Below are 21,877 nucleotides of genomic sequence, written 5' to 3' on the forward strand. Positions count from 1 at the left end.
ATGATTTAGCTTTAGGACACTGTTTTTCAACTGTAAAGGGGATTATGTGGGACCCATTAGTGGATCTTGATCCATTTGTAAGCACTTAAAAAAAGAAACAATATAGATTGAAAATATCAGTGCATGTGAGTAAATTTAATACTATTTAGTAAAGTACTGCTTTATGGAGGTTTCAATTATATAGCATGTATGTGTGCACGAGGGCTTTTTTGTTTTATCTTAGTGTATTTCAAACTATAAAAAGTTTGAAAGCCAGTGTTTTAGGGAGAAAGGTGAATTTTCTGGGTAAGGAAAGTAGAAGAGCAAAGTCTCTAAGTCAGGAATAAATAATTTACAATCATTTTCCTTTTTAGCTTAACTCTTAAGTTTCATCAAAGTAGTTAAATTATACAGATTAAAAAGCAAATGATACTACTTGTTAGATAGAGCATTGGTTTGGAAATGAGCATTTGCCATGGAATAAATTACTCCAAAATATGGTGACTTGAAACAAACATTTTTTTATGCTCATAGGTGGTATTGTCAGTAGGTCACAGTCATCACTTTATTTTTTTGGTAATTCAATTAGGAAGACTAGAGTGGGTAGGCATGCTAGCAGAGCTTCTATAACTCTTCATTTGTCTAGGGCTTCCTCAAGGTATGGCAGCAAGGTAATCAGACTTCTTACCTTAGACTCAGAGCTCCAAAGGGAGTTTTGCAAAGAACAAGGCAAAAATTGCCTGTCCTTTTCTGACCTTGCCTCAAAAAGTAACATGGTGCTACTTCCCTCACTTTCTTTTGCTTACAAGTGAGTCACAAGTCCTCTTCCGTTTTAGGAAAGGAGACAGATCCCTCTTCTAAAAGGATTGGCAAATAATTCTTGTCCATGTTTTAAAACCAGCATAGTTAATTTACTTCTATTATAGAAAACCTCAAAATATCTATGGTTTAATACACATGTTTTTTTTTCTCACAGAAAAGCCATTGTGGCTATTTCTAGTCAGATGAAATATTAAATTCAAGGCCACATGTTTTTATTTTGAATGGTTCTTCGGCCTTCTAGGACCTGAGGTCCATAGCTTATGTGACAAGAAAGAAAGTATGGCAAATATCACCCAAGAAATTATAGACGTCAAACCCTAAAAATGATATATCAATTTGGCCACATTCTATTGGTCAGAATTTAGTCCCAAGGCCACCACTTAAACTGTAAGGGAGTCTGGGAAATGTAGAGAAATATACACATATTGGTGAGCACTAACAGTTTGCCACGTTCTAGGTTAAGGCAAACCCTGTAGTCCCTAACCCTTCCACTCTATTCTCAATTCTTCTCACCAAAGGAAAATTCAAGTATTTTAAATATTTCTTCTGTTACTCCCTATTTCTAAATATACTGACTTTGCAGTTTCTTGATTTTCCAATTTCAGACATTACCTGTTGACTTTCTCCTATGAAAGACAGTGACATAGGTCTTTATTAACAACACCACCTCCAAGTGTGTGAACATTCCCTTTCTACCTCATATACTCTTCTTGTCCCTTCACCTCTCCGTATAGTGATATCATAGGTTTTGGTTAAATCAACGTTTAGTGTTATCACTACTGTCTAGGTAAATGTCATTCCACCCTAAGCCACATAGTATACTAAAATCACATTAACTTTTAATCCAATCGTGTACTTTCCTTTCTCTTAATAACTGCCATTTTTAATGTATTTATTATTAATCTGTCCTGAAATATTTTGGCAAACTGCTAAAGCATCACAGCAAAATATATCAGTTAATCTAGTAGATTTCGTTTTCCTTACAGATATTCCTCCTAGAGCATTACCACCTTTAGTTTATTCAGGATTGCTGGTTTCTCCAATATATCACTGCTCTCCTGTGTGTTAGATCACTTGTTTCTTTTTTCTTCGCTTAATTCCTTTTTAAAAATGAACTACATTCTCTAGTACCTTCCTAAAAAAAGGTAAATGGGAGTGTGGTAGACAGAATAACTTTCCCCAAAGATGTACATAGCCTTATCTCCAGAATCGACTGATATTTTACCTTATATGGCAAAAGGAACTGCGTATGTGATTAAGGACGTCAGGAAAATTATGCTAAATATTATCTGGGTGGCTGGACATCATTAGAGTCCTTATAAGAGGGAGACAAGATGTCAGAGAGGGGAGAAGATTCTGCACTGCTGGCTTTGAAGTTAGAGGGAGGAGCTCCGAGCAAAGGATAGCAGGTGACTTCTAGAAGCCCCTTTTCTCACAAAAAGATCTTTTGGAAGAAAAAAACGTGTATTAAACCATTGATATTTTGGGTTTTTCTGTTACACAAATAAATTTACTAATCTGGGCGACAGAAACAAAACTCTCTCTCTCTCTCTCTCTCTCTCTCTCTCACACACACACACACACACACACACACACACACACACAGAATATAGCCCTGCAGACTCATTTCAGATTTCTGACCTCTAGACCTGTGAAATAATAAACTTGTTTTTTTTTAAAGCCACTTGCTTTGCTGTTTGTTACAGCAGCAATCAGAAACTATTAGGAAGAAAAAAATTTTTTTTTTTAGTATCTTTCAAATCTGAAAAATACCACACACTTAATTCATGCCCTGTCTGTATTTAAATTTACAGATTGAAAGTCATTTTCCTGGCATAATCCTCTAAATTATTGTTTTTTATTTTCTGATTCTTGTTTACTTTAACATTTTAATTCTAGTTTCTAGAAGATTTCTTCAACTATTTTTCACCAGAATTTTGTTGAATAATTTATATCATTATATTTGTACTTTGCATTTTTTCTTATTCTCTATTCATTTATAACATGCAGTTTAGGTTTCCGGGATGCATTATCTTATTGTGGCTCTCTAAGAATCTTAAAGACTTTTTTGAAGTTTCCTTCTGTTCTCCACATTGTCTATATATGCCTAGATTTTATTTCTAGTCATTTGGGTTTCTATTTTTTTGTTTCTATATTTTTCATTTCACAATTATTCCATAAATGTCTAATAGTCTTTAGCTTTCTATTCATTTTGAAAAACAAGAATTATAATGGTGATGAAAAGCTCATGGTTACTGAACAGGAATTGTCAAGCAGTCAGCTTCATAGAGGAGCAAGGTTTATCATTTGAAGTTTCTCAAACATTTAAAGAAGAAAAAAGACCAATAAAAATAAGAATTAATCAATAAAATTAAAAACAAATGTGCACTAAAGAAAAGCAACAAGGCCAAAAGTGGTTATTTGCAAAGATTAATAAAATTGATAAGCCTTTAGATAGACTGACCAAGATAGAAAAAGAAAACTCAAGTACAAATTTCAGAAATGAAAAATGAAACATCACCACAGACACTACAGATTACAAAGATAAGAAGATATGAAGAATAAATATTTATATCAAAATACTTGACATTTTAATTTTTCTTGAAAAATAATTTACCAAAATTAATATAAGAAGTAATAGAATAGCTGGATAATCCTATATTAATTTTGATAGATTGTATCAGTCTACCTAGAATGCTATAATAGAATACCATAGAGTGGATGAATTAAACAACAGTAGTTTATTTTCTCATAGTTCTGAAGGCCAAAAATCTAAGACCAAGCTGCCATCAGTATTAGCTTCTAGTGAATCCTCTCCTCCTGGCTTGTAGACTACTGCCTTGTTACCATGTCTTTACAAAGCCTCTTTTATATAAACAGAGCATGAATTAAGTGTGTGGCATTTTTTCACATCTGCAAATTACTGGGAAAAAAATCACTTTCTCCTCATATTAGTTTCTTATTGCTGCTGTAACAAACAGCAAACAAGCAAAGTGACTTAAAACAACACAAAATTTATTATTTCATAGGTCTAGATGTTTTTATATCTGTGTGTATATGGAGAGAGAGAGAGAGAGAACATGAGCAAGCAAGCTCTCTGGTGTCTATTCTTATAATGACACTAATCAGATTACAGCCCCACTCTTATAGCCTCTTTTAACCTTAATTATCTCCTCAAAGGCTCCATCTCCAAATAAAGTCACATATTGTTAAAAGTGTTAGGGCTTCACTATATGAATTTGGGGTGGGGGCATGATCAGGTCTATAACAGTATCCTTAATTAAAAACTCCACCATAATTTCAGGTTCAGGTTCAGGGAACATAACTAGCAGTGTTCACCAAACATTTAAGGAAGAGAGGAATAAATAGTACTGATCTTTCAGATTTTTAAATTCTTTCAGATAACAGAAAAAACAGAGACATTTCCCAACTCATTTTTTTTTGAGACCATAATAGCCTTATTCTAAATCTTCACATTATAAGATAGACAAATTCAGGCCAAAAAAAAATTTTTTTTTTTTGAGACAGGGTCTCACTCTGTTGCCCAGCCTGGAGTGCAGAGGCACAGTCTTGGCTCACCACAACTTCCACCTCCTAGGCTCAAATGATTCTCTCTCCTAAGCCTCCTGAGTAGCTGGAATTACAGGTGTGTGTTACCATGCTGGGATAATTTTTGTATTTTTATTAGAGATGGGGTTTCACCATGTTGGCCAGGCTGATCTTGAACTCCTGACCACAAATGATCCACCTGCCTCAGCTTCTGAAGTGCTGGGATTACAGTTGTAAGCCACCACTCCCAGCCCAGTCTTTTTTATAAACGTTATAGTAGCTTACATTACTAGCCTTCCCTGGTCCATTTCTTGTTGTATGCATGCCCTTTGTCATATGACGTAGTAGAACCTCCAGGTTCATGAGCAGAAAATATATTTTCCAGCCTTACTTCCACTGCTGCTTTCTTGGTATATTAGTCTGTTCTCACATTGCTATAAAGAACTACCTGAGACTGGGTAATGTATAAGGAAAAGCTGTTTAGTTGACTCACAGTTCTACAGGCTGTATAGGAAGCATGGCTGGGGAGGTCTCAGGAAACTTACAATCATGGTGGAAGGTGAAGGGGAAGTAGACACATCCTCCATAGCTGGAGCAGGAGGAAAAGAGTGAAGGGGGAGATGGTACACAATTTTAAACAATCAGATCTCGTGAGAAGTCTGTCACAAAACAGCACTAGGAGAATGTTGCAAAACCATTAGAAAGCATCCCCGTGATCCAATCACCTCCTACCAGGCCACACCTCCAACACTGGGGATTACAGTTCAACATCAGATTTATTTATTTTTTGGTTTAGCCAGTATGCAACTTTTTTTTTGGGGGGGGTCAACATGAGATTTGAGTGGAGACACAGAGCCAGTTGATTATCACTTGGTGAAAGTCAGAAGTGAGGTTTGGGGTTGAGGGGAAAAGAATTGTTTGGCTGAGTCATTTATTTTTGCATTTCAGTGTCTCTCATACTCCAGTTTGGTTCCCCAACTCACACTGATGCCTAAGGCCCAGCTGATTTCTCTTCATTTCTGCAGACTTACTGTACCATGGCAGGCCAGCGAAAGTGTCAAAAGATCAGCAGAGCTGGACCCAGGGTAAGGAAGCTGCCACAGCTTTATGTTCACTTATAAATGTCATATTTCTCTTGGTTGGAATTTCAGGTAATCAAGGCTCCCAGGTAGAGCTGGCTTTGTTACTGAAACACCAAGGGTTTGGTCTAGGTCTTCTTGTTTGCTGCACAGACAGCCAATCACTGAGATGAGTATTGCCAAGGAAGAAAGCTTTAATTGGGTGCTACAGCCTAGGAGATGGGAGATCAGTCTCAAATCCATCTCCCTGACTGACTAAAATTAGGGTTTCATATAGCAGGGAAGGCATGTAACCATGCGTGGGAAAACAGGAATTAGGGAGGGTTGTGAGGAGGAGGCGGTAAACAGCAAACAAGTGGTCAGTTAGGCAGTCGTGATGGGTGATGGTAAGGAATCTAGAGGCTCATTTTCAAGATACACTGATTTGGTACATTTCAGTTCCTTAACACTATCTGGGAGGCCTGATGGTTAATTTTCTGAGAAAGGAACTCAGAAAAGACAAATGTAACTTTCTCAGGTTTTAAGACTGAGAGGATTAATTTCTATGTTTATTTAAAGAAACCATAAACATTAGTTCTGTGGGACAATTAGGCTTGTTTTCAGCTTCATGAGTTTACAACTTCTGTAGTTGCACAGGGCCTTATGCTGAGAAGTACCATGCATTTGGTTTAATGCTCTGATGTTGTTATCTTCAAACTCTTAATAATTTTTGAATAAGGAACTCTGAATGTTTACAAGTTATATAACCAGATCCTGCCTCCTGGCATTTACCACTTTTCACTAACCCCATAGACAAGTTTGATTTTAATTTGTCCAAGTTTGTCTTATTGTTACCATGGAAATATAGGTGTTTTATATCCTTGTACATTCTATCAGAAATAGAAATCTGTTTAATTTATACCTTACCTTCTTTTAACTTTAAATTCCAAGATTCTTTTAAATTCCAATCCTTTTAACTTTAAATTCCTTCTTTTAATTTTAAATTCCAAAACTTTAAAATTCCAAGAGAAACACAGAATTTTGAAATTAATTGGGACTTTACTATGCAAGTTTCACTTTCTTAATTCCTTTTTCTGATTCCCTTTAATTTAAATGTGCATATTATTTTTGGTGCTTTGTACTAGGAGTGATTTGACAGCCATTACAAGAAAAAAAGTCTATACTTAAATTGTTTTCATTAACTTTAATTCTGTATATTTTTTAATGTATTGCAAGTCTCCTCTAGTCAAATTGCTGTACTCACTATCCCTGAAGGTATTATATCATGAGCACTTTTCTATCTGTAAGCCTTTTATGCACCCCATCTTTCGTATCTCTCATTCTTTTCAATCTGACTAGTTCTAGAGTTCCTGTTTCCTATAACATTTTCTTCACATCTGTATGCATCTTTGCTTCTTTCTAAACAATTTGTTTTTCTTTGTTTAATTTTTGAGAGTATATCATAAGGATACATATTTGTGGCATACATCAATTAATTTTTGGTACAGACATACAAAGTGTAATAATTATATCAGAGGTAAGTGGGGTATCCATCATTTCAAGCATTTATCATTTCTTTGTGTTGCAGACATTGCAATTATACTCTTTTATTTATTTTAAAATGTTGATTATAGTTAGCCAGTAGTTCTATCAAATATTAGATCTTATTTATTCTATCTAGCTCAACTTTTTATTTATTTGTTTTTTTTTAGAGAGACTCCCACTCTGTCGTCCAGGCTGGAGTGCAGTGGCACAAACTTGGCTCACTGTAACCTCTGCCTCCAGGGTTCAAGCGATTCTTCCACCTCAGCCTCCCGAGTAGCTGGGACACCTGGCTAATTTTTTTGTATTTTTAGTAGAGACAGGGGTTTGGAGATCTCTCGAACTGTTGACCTCAAGTGATCCAACTACCTTGGCCTCCCAAAGTGCTAGGCTTGTCGGCATGAGCCACCCTGCCTGACCACTCTGGTTTTTTGTTTATTTGTTTTTACTGTTTTTTTTTTCTTTTCTTTTTTATAGAGATGGGCTCTTACTGTGTTGCTCAAGCTGGTCTCAAACTCCTGGGCTCAAGCAGTTCTCCTGTCTTGGCCTTCCAAAGTGTGCTGGTATTACAGACATGAGCCACTATGCCTGACCCTAACTATATTTTTGTACTCATTGACCATACACACTTTCCCTTTAGTTCCCACTACCCTTCCCACCATCTGGCAACCAGCATTTTATCTCTATCTCCATGAGTTCAGTTGTTTAAATTTTTAACTCTCACTAAAAACTTGTTTTCTGTAATGGTTGTTACATACACTCTATTTTCTTCTTGTATTATCAGTTACCTATTTCCTTACATTGATCATATATTTAGATGAATGAAATATCCTCCAACTCAAATATGTTATTATTTTTATAGAATTTTTTATAAAGCATGACCTTGTTATTTTGTAATCTTAACCATTTTACATATCGATGAGAAATACGTGTTTTAATAAATGAAAATGCCACTACAATCTTTCCAGTGATATCACCATGGATGTTAGAGTATTTGACTTCTGAATTGCTCTTACTTTTGCCTTCTTCTTACTGGATTTTCATTCCCTGGAAGGATTTTTATTATTTTTCAAGTACCTACACATTTCTGCCCTTCATCTATACATTTATGCTTTAATTTATGCACATGCAAGTACTTATTATGCATTGACTATGAACCAGCCACTGTGTGAAATTTAGAAAATTCAGACATGATTGTACCATAGTTTCTGTCCTCATAGAGATAATCTGCTATATGCCACCATGGAGAAAACTTTGGGGAATAAGAAAGGCTTCCTGGACAAAGTGACTTTTAATTTGTTATTTGAAGTAAGAGTTAAACAGGCCAAGAAGGGATTGGAAGAAGAGAGTTTGGGAAAGGGAGACTTCTAGACAGAAGAAAGAATGTATGCAAAGTCTCTAAGGCAAAAAGGAGAAAAGTGTGGTCTTGATTAAAATTAATTTGTCTAATGTTGAACACATTTTGAAATCACAAAGAAACTACTAAAAAATGTGATTTTTTATCTGTTAGACTAAAACATCCAAATATTTAAATTTATTTTTACTGTGTAACTGATTAGCTTTTAAAAATACTTAATCAGCAAGAACATAATATATTTTTGGCTCTGAATTTATTATAGACTATCCAAGATACCCCAATATATCTTGAAAGTCTTTAGGAATCTGAAATGAGGGCCTTAAGCAAGATTCATGTGGAGTTTTTCACCATGGGTAGTGCATGAAAGGGAAGCCTATTACAAAATTTGGTTTGGAAGCTGAGAATGTAAACATTTATGTCCCTTTTCAAAGTGGAGGAATGGTACAAAGTGAGCATTTTATGATATCGTACTACTTTGAAATTGATAAATAGAGTAACATATTTAAGTAAATTATTTGTAAATATTATAAACAGTCTGAATTTATGCCAATGAACAATATTGGTTTTACTTTATTAGGAAATGCAAGAACCTCCGAAGAGTATTGAAGAATTCTTAAAGTTTCAAAATTGGGTGAGTAGAGCATCTAATTTTATGTGCCAATACATCATTTTAAAATATCAGTTATGGAGATGTAGAAGGCTAAGAACAGACTTTAAGACTAGAAATTTGAAAAATACGTTTCAATATGGAAAGTGTGTACAAATACTTTTTCAGTCGGGTCTATATTGTAGTCTTTCCCTCTTGTCAATAATATATTCTCTTTTTCACATTTAAAAACTCTAGTCCTATACAGATGTTTCTATATATTTTTATTAATGTAAGATTTTTGTCTTATGTATTTACACCTTAAAGAATATCCAACAATTGTGCTTACTTACCTCATTGATTTATGTACCGCACCTGAGACAGGTAATTTTTAGAGGTTTTACATCAATATTCCTTGATTATTGAATCAGAGGGGAAAATTAAAAATGTGTTTTCATGTTGAAAGTTCCAATTTCCATTGTTACGTGTAATTGAGAACTTTTCCTGGAGTTATTAGACTTGGTAAGTCTTCCCTTGGATTCATGCACCTGTAAGTGTGAAGGTTGGATATATTTTGCATTGAGGAATGTCAAGTAAGGGCCAGAATAAAGATGTCGGTATAGAAAACAGAGAAAAGGTAGCTTTTTAATTAGGTACGTTTGTATTTTGAGTAGTTTAGATTATAAATAATTTATATTTATACTTAAATATAAATAGCATTTGCTGTGATTAAACTACTAACAATGTAGTTTCAGAAATATGTATTTTTAAATATCTATTTTCTGTTTTTATATTTGTTTAGATAAGTTTTTTTTTCCTTTCAATGTTTTGGGACAGGATTGCGTTCCCTTACATGAAAACATTCTTAGTTATAAAAGTTTACTTCAGTCACATACTGTAGCTAAGTATGTTGAAATACTTTTAGGACAAACTTTTTCTAAGTATTGTGATTTAAAAAATGATGGAAATGTGCTGCAGCCTAATGACAATGTTTCAGGACTTTTTAATGTTTTAATTTTTAAGTTAAAATTAAGATAAATTCAGCATATAATGGAGACTGTATTATTATACGTGTTTGAGAACCTGTGATTTCAAATAAAAATTTCTAATTATTTGAAGTAGTGAATACATAATCTGTTTGTTTAAATTAAGAATGATACAAATCAAATCAAGATAATAGGTTTATGCTGGATCTTCACTAAATATAGAATAAAATCAAATCAAAGAATGTCTATAATAGTATGTCAGTAGTATCATTTTTGTATGCAAAGGACATATTTATAATTGTATTCAAAGGCTGTATTTATAGCTGTCAATTTTTATCAGCATTTGATAAAACAACATATTCATTTATATCATTTTGTCATTTATAGGTTTATCTGTAAATCTTTTCTTATTGTCTGTATTTCCCAACCAAATACTCATATTCTTTAGTTATTTTTTATGGTTTGACTGTGTTTGTGCATTGTCAAAGTATTGGATATTTGAAAGTATTCAGGAATAAAATGACTAGATGTTTAATTTTTTGTTTGCTATACAAAGTCTTTGTCTAATAGATGATGGCAAAAAAGTAATGACTACCAAGAATTTATTTAAGAAATATTTTTGAACACCTGCTATGTTCCAGGCACATAGATGCTTAGGATATATCAGTGGATAAAAACAAGCAAAGATGCCTGCCCTTGTGGAGCTATTTTAGAATTGAGGCATATTATTAACAAACAAATGAATAAAACCAAAGAGAAATGAAAAATAAATTGTAAACTTTTCATAGCTTCTTAAAAGCCTATTTTATTTTCCTCCTTTTAAAATTTAGAAACAGAGCTATATGTCTGCATAGTATTAATAGTATAGTGGTTAAGAACAGAGATTCTGGTATCAGATTGCCTATGTTCAAATCTGAGCTCTGCTGTTAACTAGTATTATAACAGTAACCAGTGTAACTGGTTTCTCTTGCCTTTTACTTTATCTTTTATCATAACATCTAAAGTCTTCTCTTTTTTCCAGTCCATATTATTTCTATCTTTTTTGATAATTTTAATATTTTATATCATCTACTTTGCTCTCTCCCCTCTTTCTTTCTTCTATAATACTTCTATGTATCTTTTTATCTTTTATTATTTTTAGCCTCTCATTTCTCTGTTGATCACTTCCCAAATTCTCTTCACTCTATCACAATTCTGTTTCTACTTTTATTTTTATAAAAATATTTTTGTTTATTTTTATATTATCTTTTTTTCCCCACTATTGTTATATCAGTGTCAGCTCTCTTATCCTATTCATTCACTCATTTAATTATTTCTGTTCACTGCCCACTATTTGCCAAGTATTTTTCTGGGCACTGGAGATTTAGCAATGAACAAAGACAAAAATTTCTACTCTTACGGAATTTACATTATCTTCCTCCTTCTGCCTCATTTCTCTTTACTGTCACACTTTTAAAAAATTCTTTTTGGTTCTTCAAGTACTAAAGTGTTGTTTCAAATTGCTTTTATATTTATATATTATAATTTTGATTTTTATGTTATTTATTTTTACTGCCTTTTTTTCAGGTCCATGCAACCTTTTTTTTTTTTTTTTTTTTTTTTTTTTGAGACGGAGTTTCGCTCTTGTTACCCAGGCTGGAGTGCAATGGCACGATCTCGGCTCACCGCAACCTCTGCCTCCTGGGTTCAGGCAATTCTCCTGCCTCAGCCTCCTGAGTAGCTGGGATTACAGGCACGCACCACCATGCCCAGCTAATTTTTTGTATTTTTAGTAGAGACGGGGTTTCACCATGTTGACCAGGATGGTCTCGATCTCTTGATCTCGTGATCCACCCGCCTCGGCCTCCGAAAGTGCTGGGATTACAGGCTTGAGCCACCGCGCCCGGCCCCATGTAACTTTTATCTGGTAAAACTTTAATTCATCTTCTCTTAGTTCATCAGTGTTAATTTTTGTTAACATTCTTGCTAGACTTGCAATCTATATCTGGAGAGTACTCAGATCCCTATTAGGATTTTTCTTAGGGGTCAAAATTATTTTATAACAGAAAATAATTATTTCAATCCCATTATCTTTATTCAGGGAATAGCCTGGTTTATTTGCTTATTTATTTATTCATTAATCCATTTAAATCCTTATATCAAAACTTAATGTAAGGGAAGAAGAGCTAAATAATAGTCACTTTTTCCATTAATTGTAGTCATGCTTTTTATTTCTTACCTTTTGTTTGATACTTATGCATTGTCTCTTGGGCTTGGGACATGGGTGAAGAATTAACCATATATTTAATTTAAAAAAAATTATCTCTAAACTCCACAATAGCCCTTTTGTCTATCTACTCTCCCTTCTCCATCTCTAGTTTTGTATTAGCATATACTAATTTGTGCTTCTTCCACTGCCAAAGTTAATTGCTATAACTAACATAAACGTAACAAATACATAGACAATTCTTGGTTCACTGACCCTGTTTTAAACAAGGTAAATGTTCTTCCTAGTTATCACTAAGGACCACGGTGCTATAATGTAGAATTTAACTCCTTAGGAAACAAAAATTTCTAGCCCAATTCTTCTCTTCTTTTGGTATTTGAATACATTTATTTACTTTTAATTAACATAATCATCATAGACTCTGGATGCTCATACTCTAGTAGTAGTGTTGATCTCCTTTCTTGCAATAATGACATAACTTCTGCCTGACAGCTCATCCTCCTGTTAGCTGCTAGTTGACTCAATTTGCCTTTTTAGGTCTGGCTACAAAATTTATTTTTTAGATGATACTGTATTCAAGAGGTATCTTATTGAAGGCAAAATATAAAGTAATAAAGAAAGAAACTAATTAGAGAAATGAGATGGGAAAAGTAGATTATGATCTGCTACAAGATATGATCTACTCCAAGATAATCATCTGGTATCCATTTAATAATACATACACAAAGAATTTATTCAAATAATTTAAATATCACCTGCTTTATATTAATTGCTTTGGGACACCAGTCAATCCCTTGATTGCCTTGGTAATGTAAAGAAGACAGAGTCTTATCAGCCTGTAGGATTTCTGGAAGTTTATTCAGCTCATAATAATATTTCAGTATCTTAGGAACAAGGATTGTGATATCTCAAGTCTGACATAAAGAATACATTTCCATAAAGGTTTGTACATATACATCTTTTCAAATTCCTTTTAGCCTTTCCCTATTCCCTCAAATTCCCTAACAACAGCAACACATGACTCATAAGGACTGTGTTTTCAAATGTAGCTGCCATTCTAAATTGACAGTGTTTGTCAGGGATTTTACCCTGTGACCTTCTCTTATTTTTCCAAAATCTCTGAAATTCTTGACATAATTTTCCAGATATCAGTGTTAGAAAACCTTCCCAAGTGCTGTGCATCTTATTTAATATATGCATTTACAGGATTTGCAAGAGGGCATTTATGTATTTATATAGCACTCTTTTTCAAAATGACAGGGGGACCAAGACCTTTTTGGAAAAGTTTTCCAGTGTTCAACATGGGGTATTATTTTCATATCTTGCTACTAGAGAGCACAGTTAGTAAATGAATGCGTGTATGATAAGTTTAGGATACTTTCAAAGGAAGAGAAAAAGAGGTATAATAGACCAAGGTAGGTTTGAAATTTCTGATCTGTGGACTTCAGATTTATTCCTCTTTAGCTAAGTCCCCAGTACATTTTACCCAAACTCCATTGCAGAGTTTCATCCTACACAAGTCTCCCATCATTCCAAAAGGTATTCTTTTATTTATAAACTTCTAATTATGTTGTCTAACTTAGTTTTGCTATTATTTGATTATATTAAAAGATAATCTTGTATTTAGATTTGCAGATATTAAAGTTATGGTCAACTTTCCTTCACCTTCTCTTCATTTCCCTTGTTTCCCTTTCATTACATCTCATTCTTTTCCAAAACAATTTAATCTTAAAGCTGTTTGATGGCCAAAACAAGGCAGGCTTCCACATTGAAAAAGAAGGGTTTCCTGTGGTGGCCCAGAGCAAGATTTCTGAGCCCAGCAATGGTGAGGAAGATGTCCATGTGATACCACAGGTATCATAATCCAAGGGAGTGATGATGATATTCACACATAAATGGTGAAGAGAAAGGTAGTCTTCACTCTGATGCCGGAGGTCAGAGATCAAGTGGGGATAAGGAGGATGTCCTTGCAGAATTGGCAACCTACCATGGGATATCAGAACCCAAGTAGCATGAAAAGGGTATTCATATAGGGAAGAGTCTGGGAGCAAACATGAGAGATTGAAAACATAAAAGGATTGATCAAATAAGTAAATATATTAAAGATAATAGAAGCTAGCTTTTTAATTGTTGGAGTTGGCAATTATAATATGGAAAGAGAGAAAACTAGGATGGTTAGATTTGGAATTAGAAGCAATGTGAATTTGTGGCTTTGAATATATAAAAGTAAAAACAAAAAAGACTGAGGACGAATGACTCCAACAAAATGACAGAATAACCTTTATCCCTTTGCCAGAATACCAATTTTGAACAACTATCCATTCAAGAAAAATGCCTTTACAAGAGCTAAGGAATCCAGGTGATATATTACTAGTCTCCACTATGTGGGAGGCCTGGATATAGCATAGAAATAAGAAAAGATACCTTGAAGAGGTTAGGAAGGACATTTTCAAGGTACCAAGCTAGGGCAGAACAGTGTGGAGAGAGATACCTTTCATGTGGGAAAGGGAAATTAGAGTGAAGTGAGCACATAACTTTGCCATGGACCTCAGCAAGAGGACTGTGCAAGCCCACCCTCCACAGCCCCAAGCTCCAGGCCAGCACCTGTGGACCTAGTCTCCAGTCTCACTCTAGTGGCAGGACAGCCCCCCACAGTTCCAGGCTATGCCTCTCAGACTCAAACTCCAGCTCCACCCCAGCACCTTTGGATTTTTGACCTTAGGCTAGCACAGGAGGATCCAGGCTCCGTGCCTGCTGCAACACCAGGCTGCTGCAGGCTCCAGGCCATTTCTAGGTGAGGCAGGCTCCAGGGCAATCAGGCTTCAGGTCCACCTCAGTGTACTCAGGACCAAGTCTGCACCGGTAGACCCCAGAACCAGGTCAGTCAATGGACACAGGCTCCAGGACTGCTCTTGAGACCTAGGCTCAAAGCCAACCCCATAATCCCAGGAACCAGAACAACCCTCAAAACAGATACCAGGCCTATCCCAGCACCAGGCCAGCCCCCACTGCAGTGTCACATTGGCCCATATGGGCCAGGGCTTCAGTTCTGGCTCCACAGATTAAGTGTACAGGCTCCACCCAGTGGACTGCTGTGCCAGGTCAACACCCCTTGAGCTAGGACTCAGGACCACTGCAGTGGACCCAAGATATAAGAATATCCAAGGGAACCCAGAGGCCCAACCCCGTAAACCGAAGTACAAGGCTAGCCACTGTGGGCCCAGGTAACAGGCCTGCCCACATAATGAACCAGATACCAAGTCAACTTATCTGACAATTTCAGCAGGAAGTCCACAGATCCTACCAGCTGGCCTGTCTACACTTTCTGGGTAGGCTGACAGGTAAAGGGCTTTTGTGCTGAAGCCAGCCTGTAAAGACCACAGGAGGCATCTGTTTCTTCAAATGTGCAGGCATCAAAACAAGGCCACAAAGGTGACAAATAATCAAGGAAACGTGACATCACCAGAGTAACGAAATGAATCATCAGTTACCTAAAGAAATAGAGATCTACAAACTGCCTGATGAAGACTTAAAAATACCAACTTAAAGAGTCAGAAGAAAGAATAAGGGTACTCAAATACAGATCATTTGAAATTGCTCTGTCCAAGGAACAAAAGCATAGAATGAAAAATAGCAGTAAAGCCTACAAGTCATGGGATACTGTCAAGTGAAACATATATGCTTAACAGGAATTCCAGAAGAAGAAGAGAAAGAGAAAAGAGTGGAAAGCTTATTTAAAGACAGAATGATAAAAATATTCCTAAATTGAGAGAGCAAAATAAGCAGCAGGATCCATGAAGCCCAAAAAAATCTCCAGATAAGTTAAGACAAAGAAATCTTCCCCAAGATACATTATAATGAAATTATTAAAAGTCAAAGGCAAGAGATACTTTTGAAAGCAGCAAGAAAAAAGTTATTTATTATATACAGTTATAAGATTAGAAGCTGGTTTTAAAAAGTTACTTATTATATACAGGTATAAGATTATAAGCTGATTTTTCAGCAGATACCTTGAAATCCAGGAGAAAGAAGGATAATATGAAGTGCTGAAAAAGAAAAAAAAAACTGCCAACAAAGAATTTGATAACCTGGCAAGGCTCTCCTTCAAAAAAGAAGTCAAGGTAACAACTTTCCCACACATGCAAAAAGTGTTGGGAGTTTATCACCACTAGATATGACTTGCATTAGATGCTAAAGGGAGTTCCTCAAGTTCAAATAAAGAACACTAACCATATAGAAACAAATTAAAGTATAAAACTCACTACAAAAGTAAGAATATAGTCAAAATCAGAATACTGTAATACTGTATTGGTAGTGTGTAAATTACTTTTAACTCCATTTCAAGAGTTAAAAGGCAAAAGTATTAAAAATAACTACATATCAAACTGAATTCAACAAAACATTAAAAGTATCATTCATCATGGTCAAGTGGGATTTATTCCAGGGATGCAGGGATGATTCAACATACACAAATCAGTCAACGTGATATGTCATATCAACGGAATGAAGGACATAACCCATATGATCATTCCCACTGATGCTGAAAAGGCATTTAATAAACTCCAACATTTCTTCGAGATATAAATCCTTAAAAAACTGGATACAGAAGGAATATGCTTTAACGTACTAAAAGTTGTATATGACAGACCCACAGCTAGTAACACTTTATGGGGAAAAGCTGAATGCCTTTCCTATGAGATCAGAAACACAACAAGGATGCCCACTTTTGTCACTATTATTATTCTTCCTTTCACCACTATTATTCAACCATAGTACTGAAAGTCCTAGCTAGAGCAATTAGACAAAAGAAAGAAAGAAATGGCATCTAAATTGGAAAGGAAGAAGTCAAATTATTCTTGTTTGCAGATGATATGTTCTTATATTTGGAAAAACCTAAAGACTTCATCAAAATATTAGAACTGGTAAACAAATTCCATAAGGTTGTAGGATACAAAACAGCATACAAATATCAGTAGCATTTCTATATGGCAAAAGAGAAAAATCTGAAAAAGAAAAAAGTAATCCCATATATAGTAACCAAAAATAAGTGAAATACCTAGGAATTAAATTAACCAAAGAAGTGAAAGATCTTTACCATGAAAACTATGAAACACTCATGAAAGAAATTTAAGAGGACACCAAAACATGGTAAGATATTCCATGATTATGGATTGGAATAATCAAAATTGTTAAAATGTGCAAACTACTGAAAGGAATTTACAGATTTAATGCAATCCCTATCAAAATACCAATGACATTCTTCACAGAAATAGAAAAAAAAAAATCCTCAAATTTCTTTGAAACCACAAAATACCTAGAATAGCCAAAGCTATTCTAAGCAAAAGGGATAAAACCAGAGGAATCACATTACCTGACTTCAAATTATACTGCAAGCTATGTTAACCAAAATGGCATGGTACTGGCATAAAATAGACATACACACCAATGGAATAAAATGGAGAACCCAGAAACAAATTCACACACCTACAGTGAACTCATTTTCAACAAAGGTGCCAAGTACATGCATTGAATAAAGGACAGTTTCTTCAATAAATGGTGCTGAGAAAATGGATATACATATGGAGAATGAAACTAGATCATTATCTCTTGCCATATACAAAAATAAAAATGGATTAAAGATTTAAATTTAAGATCTCAAACTATGAAACTACTACAAGAAAACATTGAGAAGATTCTCTAGCACATTGGTCTGGGCAAAGATTTCTTGAGCAATATGCCTCAAACACAGGCAACCAAAGCAAACATGAACAAATGGGATTACATCAAGCTAAAAAGTTCTGACCAGCAAGGAGACTACCAGTAACGTGAAGAGAGAATCTACGGAATGGGAGAAAAGATTTGCAAATTACTCATCTGATAATCAGAATATATAAGGAGCTTATACAACTCTATAGGAAAACTAATAATCTGATTTAAAAATGGGTGAAATATTTGAATAGACATTTCTCAAAAGGAGACATAAAATGGAAAACAGTCATCTGAAAAGTTACTCAACATCATTGATCATCAAAGAAATGCAAATCAAAACTACAATGACATTGTCTCACCCAGTTAAAATGGTGTATATGCAAAAGACAGGCAATAACAAATGCTGGGGAGGATGTGGAGAAAAGGGAACCCTCATACATTATTGGTGGGTATGTAAATTAGTACAACCACTATGGAAAACAATTTGAAGTTTCCCCAAAAATCTACAAATGTAACTACCATACCATCTAGCAATCCCACTGCTGAGTGTATACCCCAGAGGAAAGAAATCAGTATGTTAAAGAGATATCTGCACTCCCAGGTTTGTTGCAGCACTGTTAAAAATAGCCAAGATTAGGAAACAATCTTAAGTGTCCATGAACTGATGAATGGATAAAGAGAATGTGGTACCTCTACACATAGGTACTATTCAGGCATAAAAAAGCATGAGATCTTGTTATCGATGTAACATAGATGGAACTGGAAATTATTATGTTGAGTGAAATAAATCAGGCACAGAAAAACAAACACTGAATTTCTCACTTATTTGTAGATTCTAAAAATGAAAACAATTGAACTCATGGAAATAGAGAATGGAAAGAGGGTTACCAGAAACTAGGAAAAGGAGTGGGATAATTGGGAGCAGATGGGGATGGTTAATGAATACAAAAATATTCATTAGAAAAAATGAATAAGACTGAGTATTGATAGCACAAGAAGGTGAATATAGTCAATAACAATTTAATTGTACATTTTAAAATAAAAAGTGTATTACTGGATTATTTGTGACACATAGGATAAATGCTTGAGGGGATAGAAACCCCATTTTTCATGATTTGGTTATTATACATTGCATGCCTGTATCAAAACCTCTTACATACCCCATAAATATATATGCCTACTATGCATTCACAAAAATTAAAATTAACAAAATTGTTACAATAATTTGATAATGGATGTACAATATATATAAAACGTAAATAAAGACATCAGTAGCATAAAATGTGAGGGTGGGAGTTAAAGTGTAGAGTTTTTATATGTGATACATGTTAAGTTGTTATCATCCCAAAATAGAATGTGATAATTGTAAGATGTCTTATGTAAGTCTTATATAACCACAAGGAAAATCCTTGTTTACATACACAAAAGATAAATAGAAAGGCATCAAAGTATACCATTATAAAAAATCATCAAATCACAAAGGAAGACAGCAATAGAGGAAGAAGAGAATGAAGTTACTATTAGTTTGGGACAAAAGTAATTGTGATTTTTGCTATTAAAAACGGCATTAAAAGTAATGGCAAAAAACTTAATTACTTTTGCGCCAACTTCATACAAAACAATCAGAAAACAATGAACAAAGTGTCAGTTGTAAATTCTGAAATGTCAATAATTGCTTTAAGAGTAAATGGGTTAAATTCTTCAATCAACAGATGTAAGTGGCTGGCTCACTTTTTTATTTTTATTTTTGAAATGGAATATGCCTCTGTCACTCAGGCTGGAGTGCAGTGGGGCAGTCTTGGCTCACTGCAACCTCTGCCTCCTGGGTTCAAGCAATTCTCCCTGTTTCAGCTTCCTGAGTAGCTGGGACTACAGGTGCACACCACCACACCTAGCTAATTTTTGTATTTTTAGTAGAGACAGGGTTTCACCATATTGTTCAGGCTGGTCTCAAACTCTTAACCTCAAGTGATCCACCCACCTTGGCCTCCCAGAGTGCTTGGATTACAGGCGTGAGCCACCATGCCCAATTGGATTTTGTTTTTAAAGCAAGAAACAGCTATATGCTGCATCAAAAGACTCACTTTAGCTTTAAGAACATACATAGACTGTAAGTGAAGAGATGAGAAAAGATAATTTATGCAATGATAATAAAGGAGAACTAGGATAGCTCTACTTGTATCAGATTAAGTAAGCTTTAATTCAAAATCTTTTAAAAGAAACAAAGAGGGTATTCAGATAATAATAAAGGGGTCAATTGGCAAAGAATGTCTAATAATTGTAAATATATATGCACCCAGTGTCAGAGCACCTAAATATATAAAGCAAATATTAACAGAACTGAAGGAAGAAATAGACAGCAATACATTAATAATAGGAGACTTTAAGGCCATATTTTCAAAAGCTGGATAGATCATCTGGAGAGAAAATTAATAGGGAAATAGAGGACCTGAACAATATTCTAGACAAAATGGTCCTAACAGACACATACAGATCATTCTATCCAAAAGCAGCAGAACGCACATTCTTCTCAAGAGCACAAAGAAAATTCTTCAGGATAGATTGTATGTTGGGCCACAAAACAAGTCTTAGCAAATTTAATAAGACTGAAGTCATATCAAGTATTTCTTCTGACCACAATGATATTAAACTAGAAATCAATAATGGAGGAGAACTGGAAGTTGAACAAAACGCTCTTGAACAGCCAGTGGGTCAGGAAGAAATCAAAAGGGAAATCAAAATATCTTAAGACAAATGAAAATGTAAATAATGTACCAAAACTTATAGGATAAACAAAGGATTTATAAGAGGGAAGTTTATAGCAAAAAATGCCTGCATTAAGAAAAAATCTCAAAAACCTAACTTATGCCTCAAGAAACTAAAACAAGCAGAATCAACTAAGCCCAAAGTCATTAGAAGGAAGGAAATAACAAAGATCAGAGCAGAAATAAATGGAGAGACTAGAAAAACAATAGAAATGATCAACAAAACTGAATTGCATTTTTTCAAAAGATTAACCAAAACTGTCAATTCTGTAGCTAAACTAAGGAAAAGTGAAAGAAGATTCAAATAAATAGAATCAGAAATAAAAGGGGAGACATTAAAGTTGATGCCACAGAAATATAAATAATTATAATAGGCTACCATGAGAAGTTATATACAAATAAATTGAATAACCTAGAATAAATGAGTAAATTCTTTGAAATACACAAGCTTCCATGACCGAATCATGAAGAAATAGAAAATCTGAACAGACCAATCCTGAGTAAAGGTATTGAATCCATAATTGAATACCTCCCAACAAAGAAAAGCCCAGGACCCTTTAACTTTACTGGTGAATTCGACCAAACATTGGAAAAAGAATTAATATCAATCTTTCTCAGACTCTTCTGAAAAATACAAGAGGAAGGAATACTTTCAAATTCATTTTATGAGGATAGGGTTACCCTGATACTACAAGGAAGGACACTATAAGAAAAGAAAACTGTGGTCTATTATCTCATAATGAATAGTAATGCCAAAATCCTCAACAAAAACAAGTGAACCCAATTCAACACTACATTAAAATGATCATATACCATGATCAAGCAGGATTTATTCATGGGATGCAAGGATGATTCAACATATACAAATCAATCAATGTGATAAATCACATTAGCAGATGAAGAATAAAATCATCATCTCAATAGATGAAGAAAAAGCATGTAACAAAATTCAACATTGCTTTATGATTTAAAAAATGCTCAGCAAATTAGGTACAGAAGGAATGTACTTTGATATTATAAGGACCATATATGAAAGCCCACATCTGACATATAATCAATAGTGAAAAACAAAGGGTTTCCCCTAAGAAAACCATTGGTTCTTTTTTCTCTAGTTCCTTGAGGTGTGACCTTAGATTGTCTACTTGTGCTCTTTCAGACTTTTCAATGTAGGTATTTAATGCTATGAACATTTTTCTTAGCACTGGTTTTGCTTTACCTCCAAGGTTTTGATAAGTTGCCTCAGTATTATTGCTCAGTTCAAAGAATTTTTAAATTTCCATATTGATTTCATTGTTGATCCAACAGTCATCCAGGAGCA

The 21,877-nt window shown here is 34.5% G+C and overlaps 1 protein-coding gene across 6 annotated transcripts in view; it reads left to right on the plus strand.

Annotated features, from left to right (window-relative positions):
- The window catches only part of FAM227B (family with sequence similarity 227 member B), a 349,113-nt gene that overhangs the window by 5,233 nt on the left and 322,003 nt on the right, over positions 1–21,877 (plus strand). For all 6 annotated transcript variants that reach the window (XR_012516264.1, XM_074393630.1, XM_074393631.1 and 3 more), the window contains exons 2-3: positions 5,376–5,435; positions 8,885–8,938. Coding sequence is in view for 5 of the 6 variants with exons in the window: in XM_074393630.1 (XP_074249731.1) it covers positions 5,376–5,435; positions 8,885–8,938 (114 nt within the window). In the remaining variant the exon portion in view is untranslated. The remainder of the gene's footprint in view (positions 1–5,375; positions 5,436–8,884; positions 8,939–21,877) is intronic.

The sequence above is a fragment of the Saimiri boliviensis genome, chromosome 2 (genome assembly GCF_048565385.1).
Source record: "Saimiri boliviensis isolate mSaiBol1 chromosome 2, mSaiBol1.pri, whole genome shotgun sequence".
Taxonomy (NCBI): domain Eukaryota; kingdom Metazoa; phylum Chordata; class Mammalia; order Primates; family Cebidae; genus Saimiri; species Saimiri boliviensis.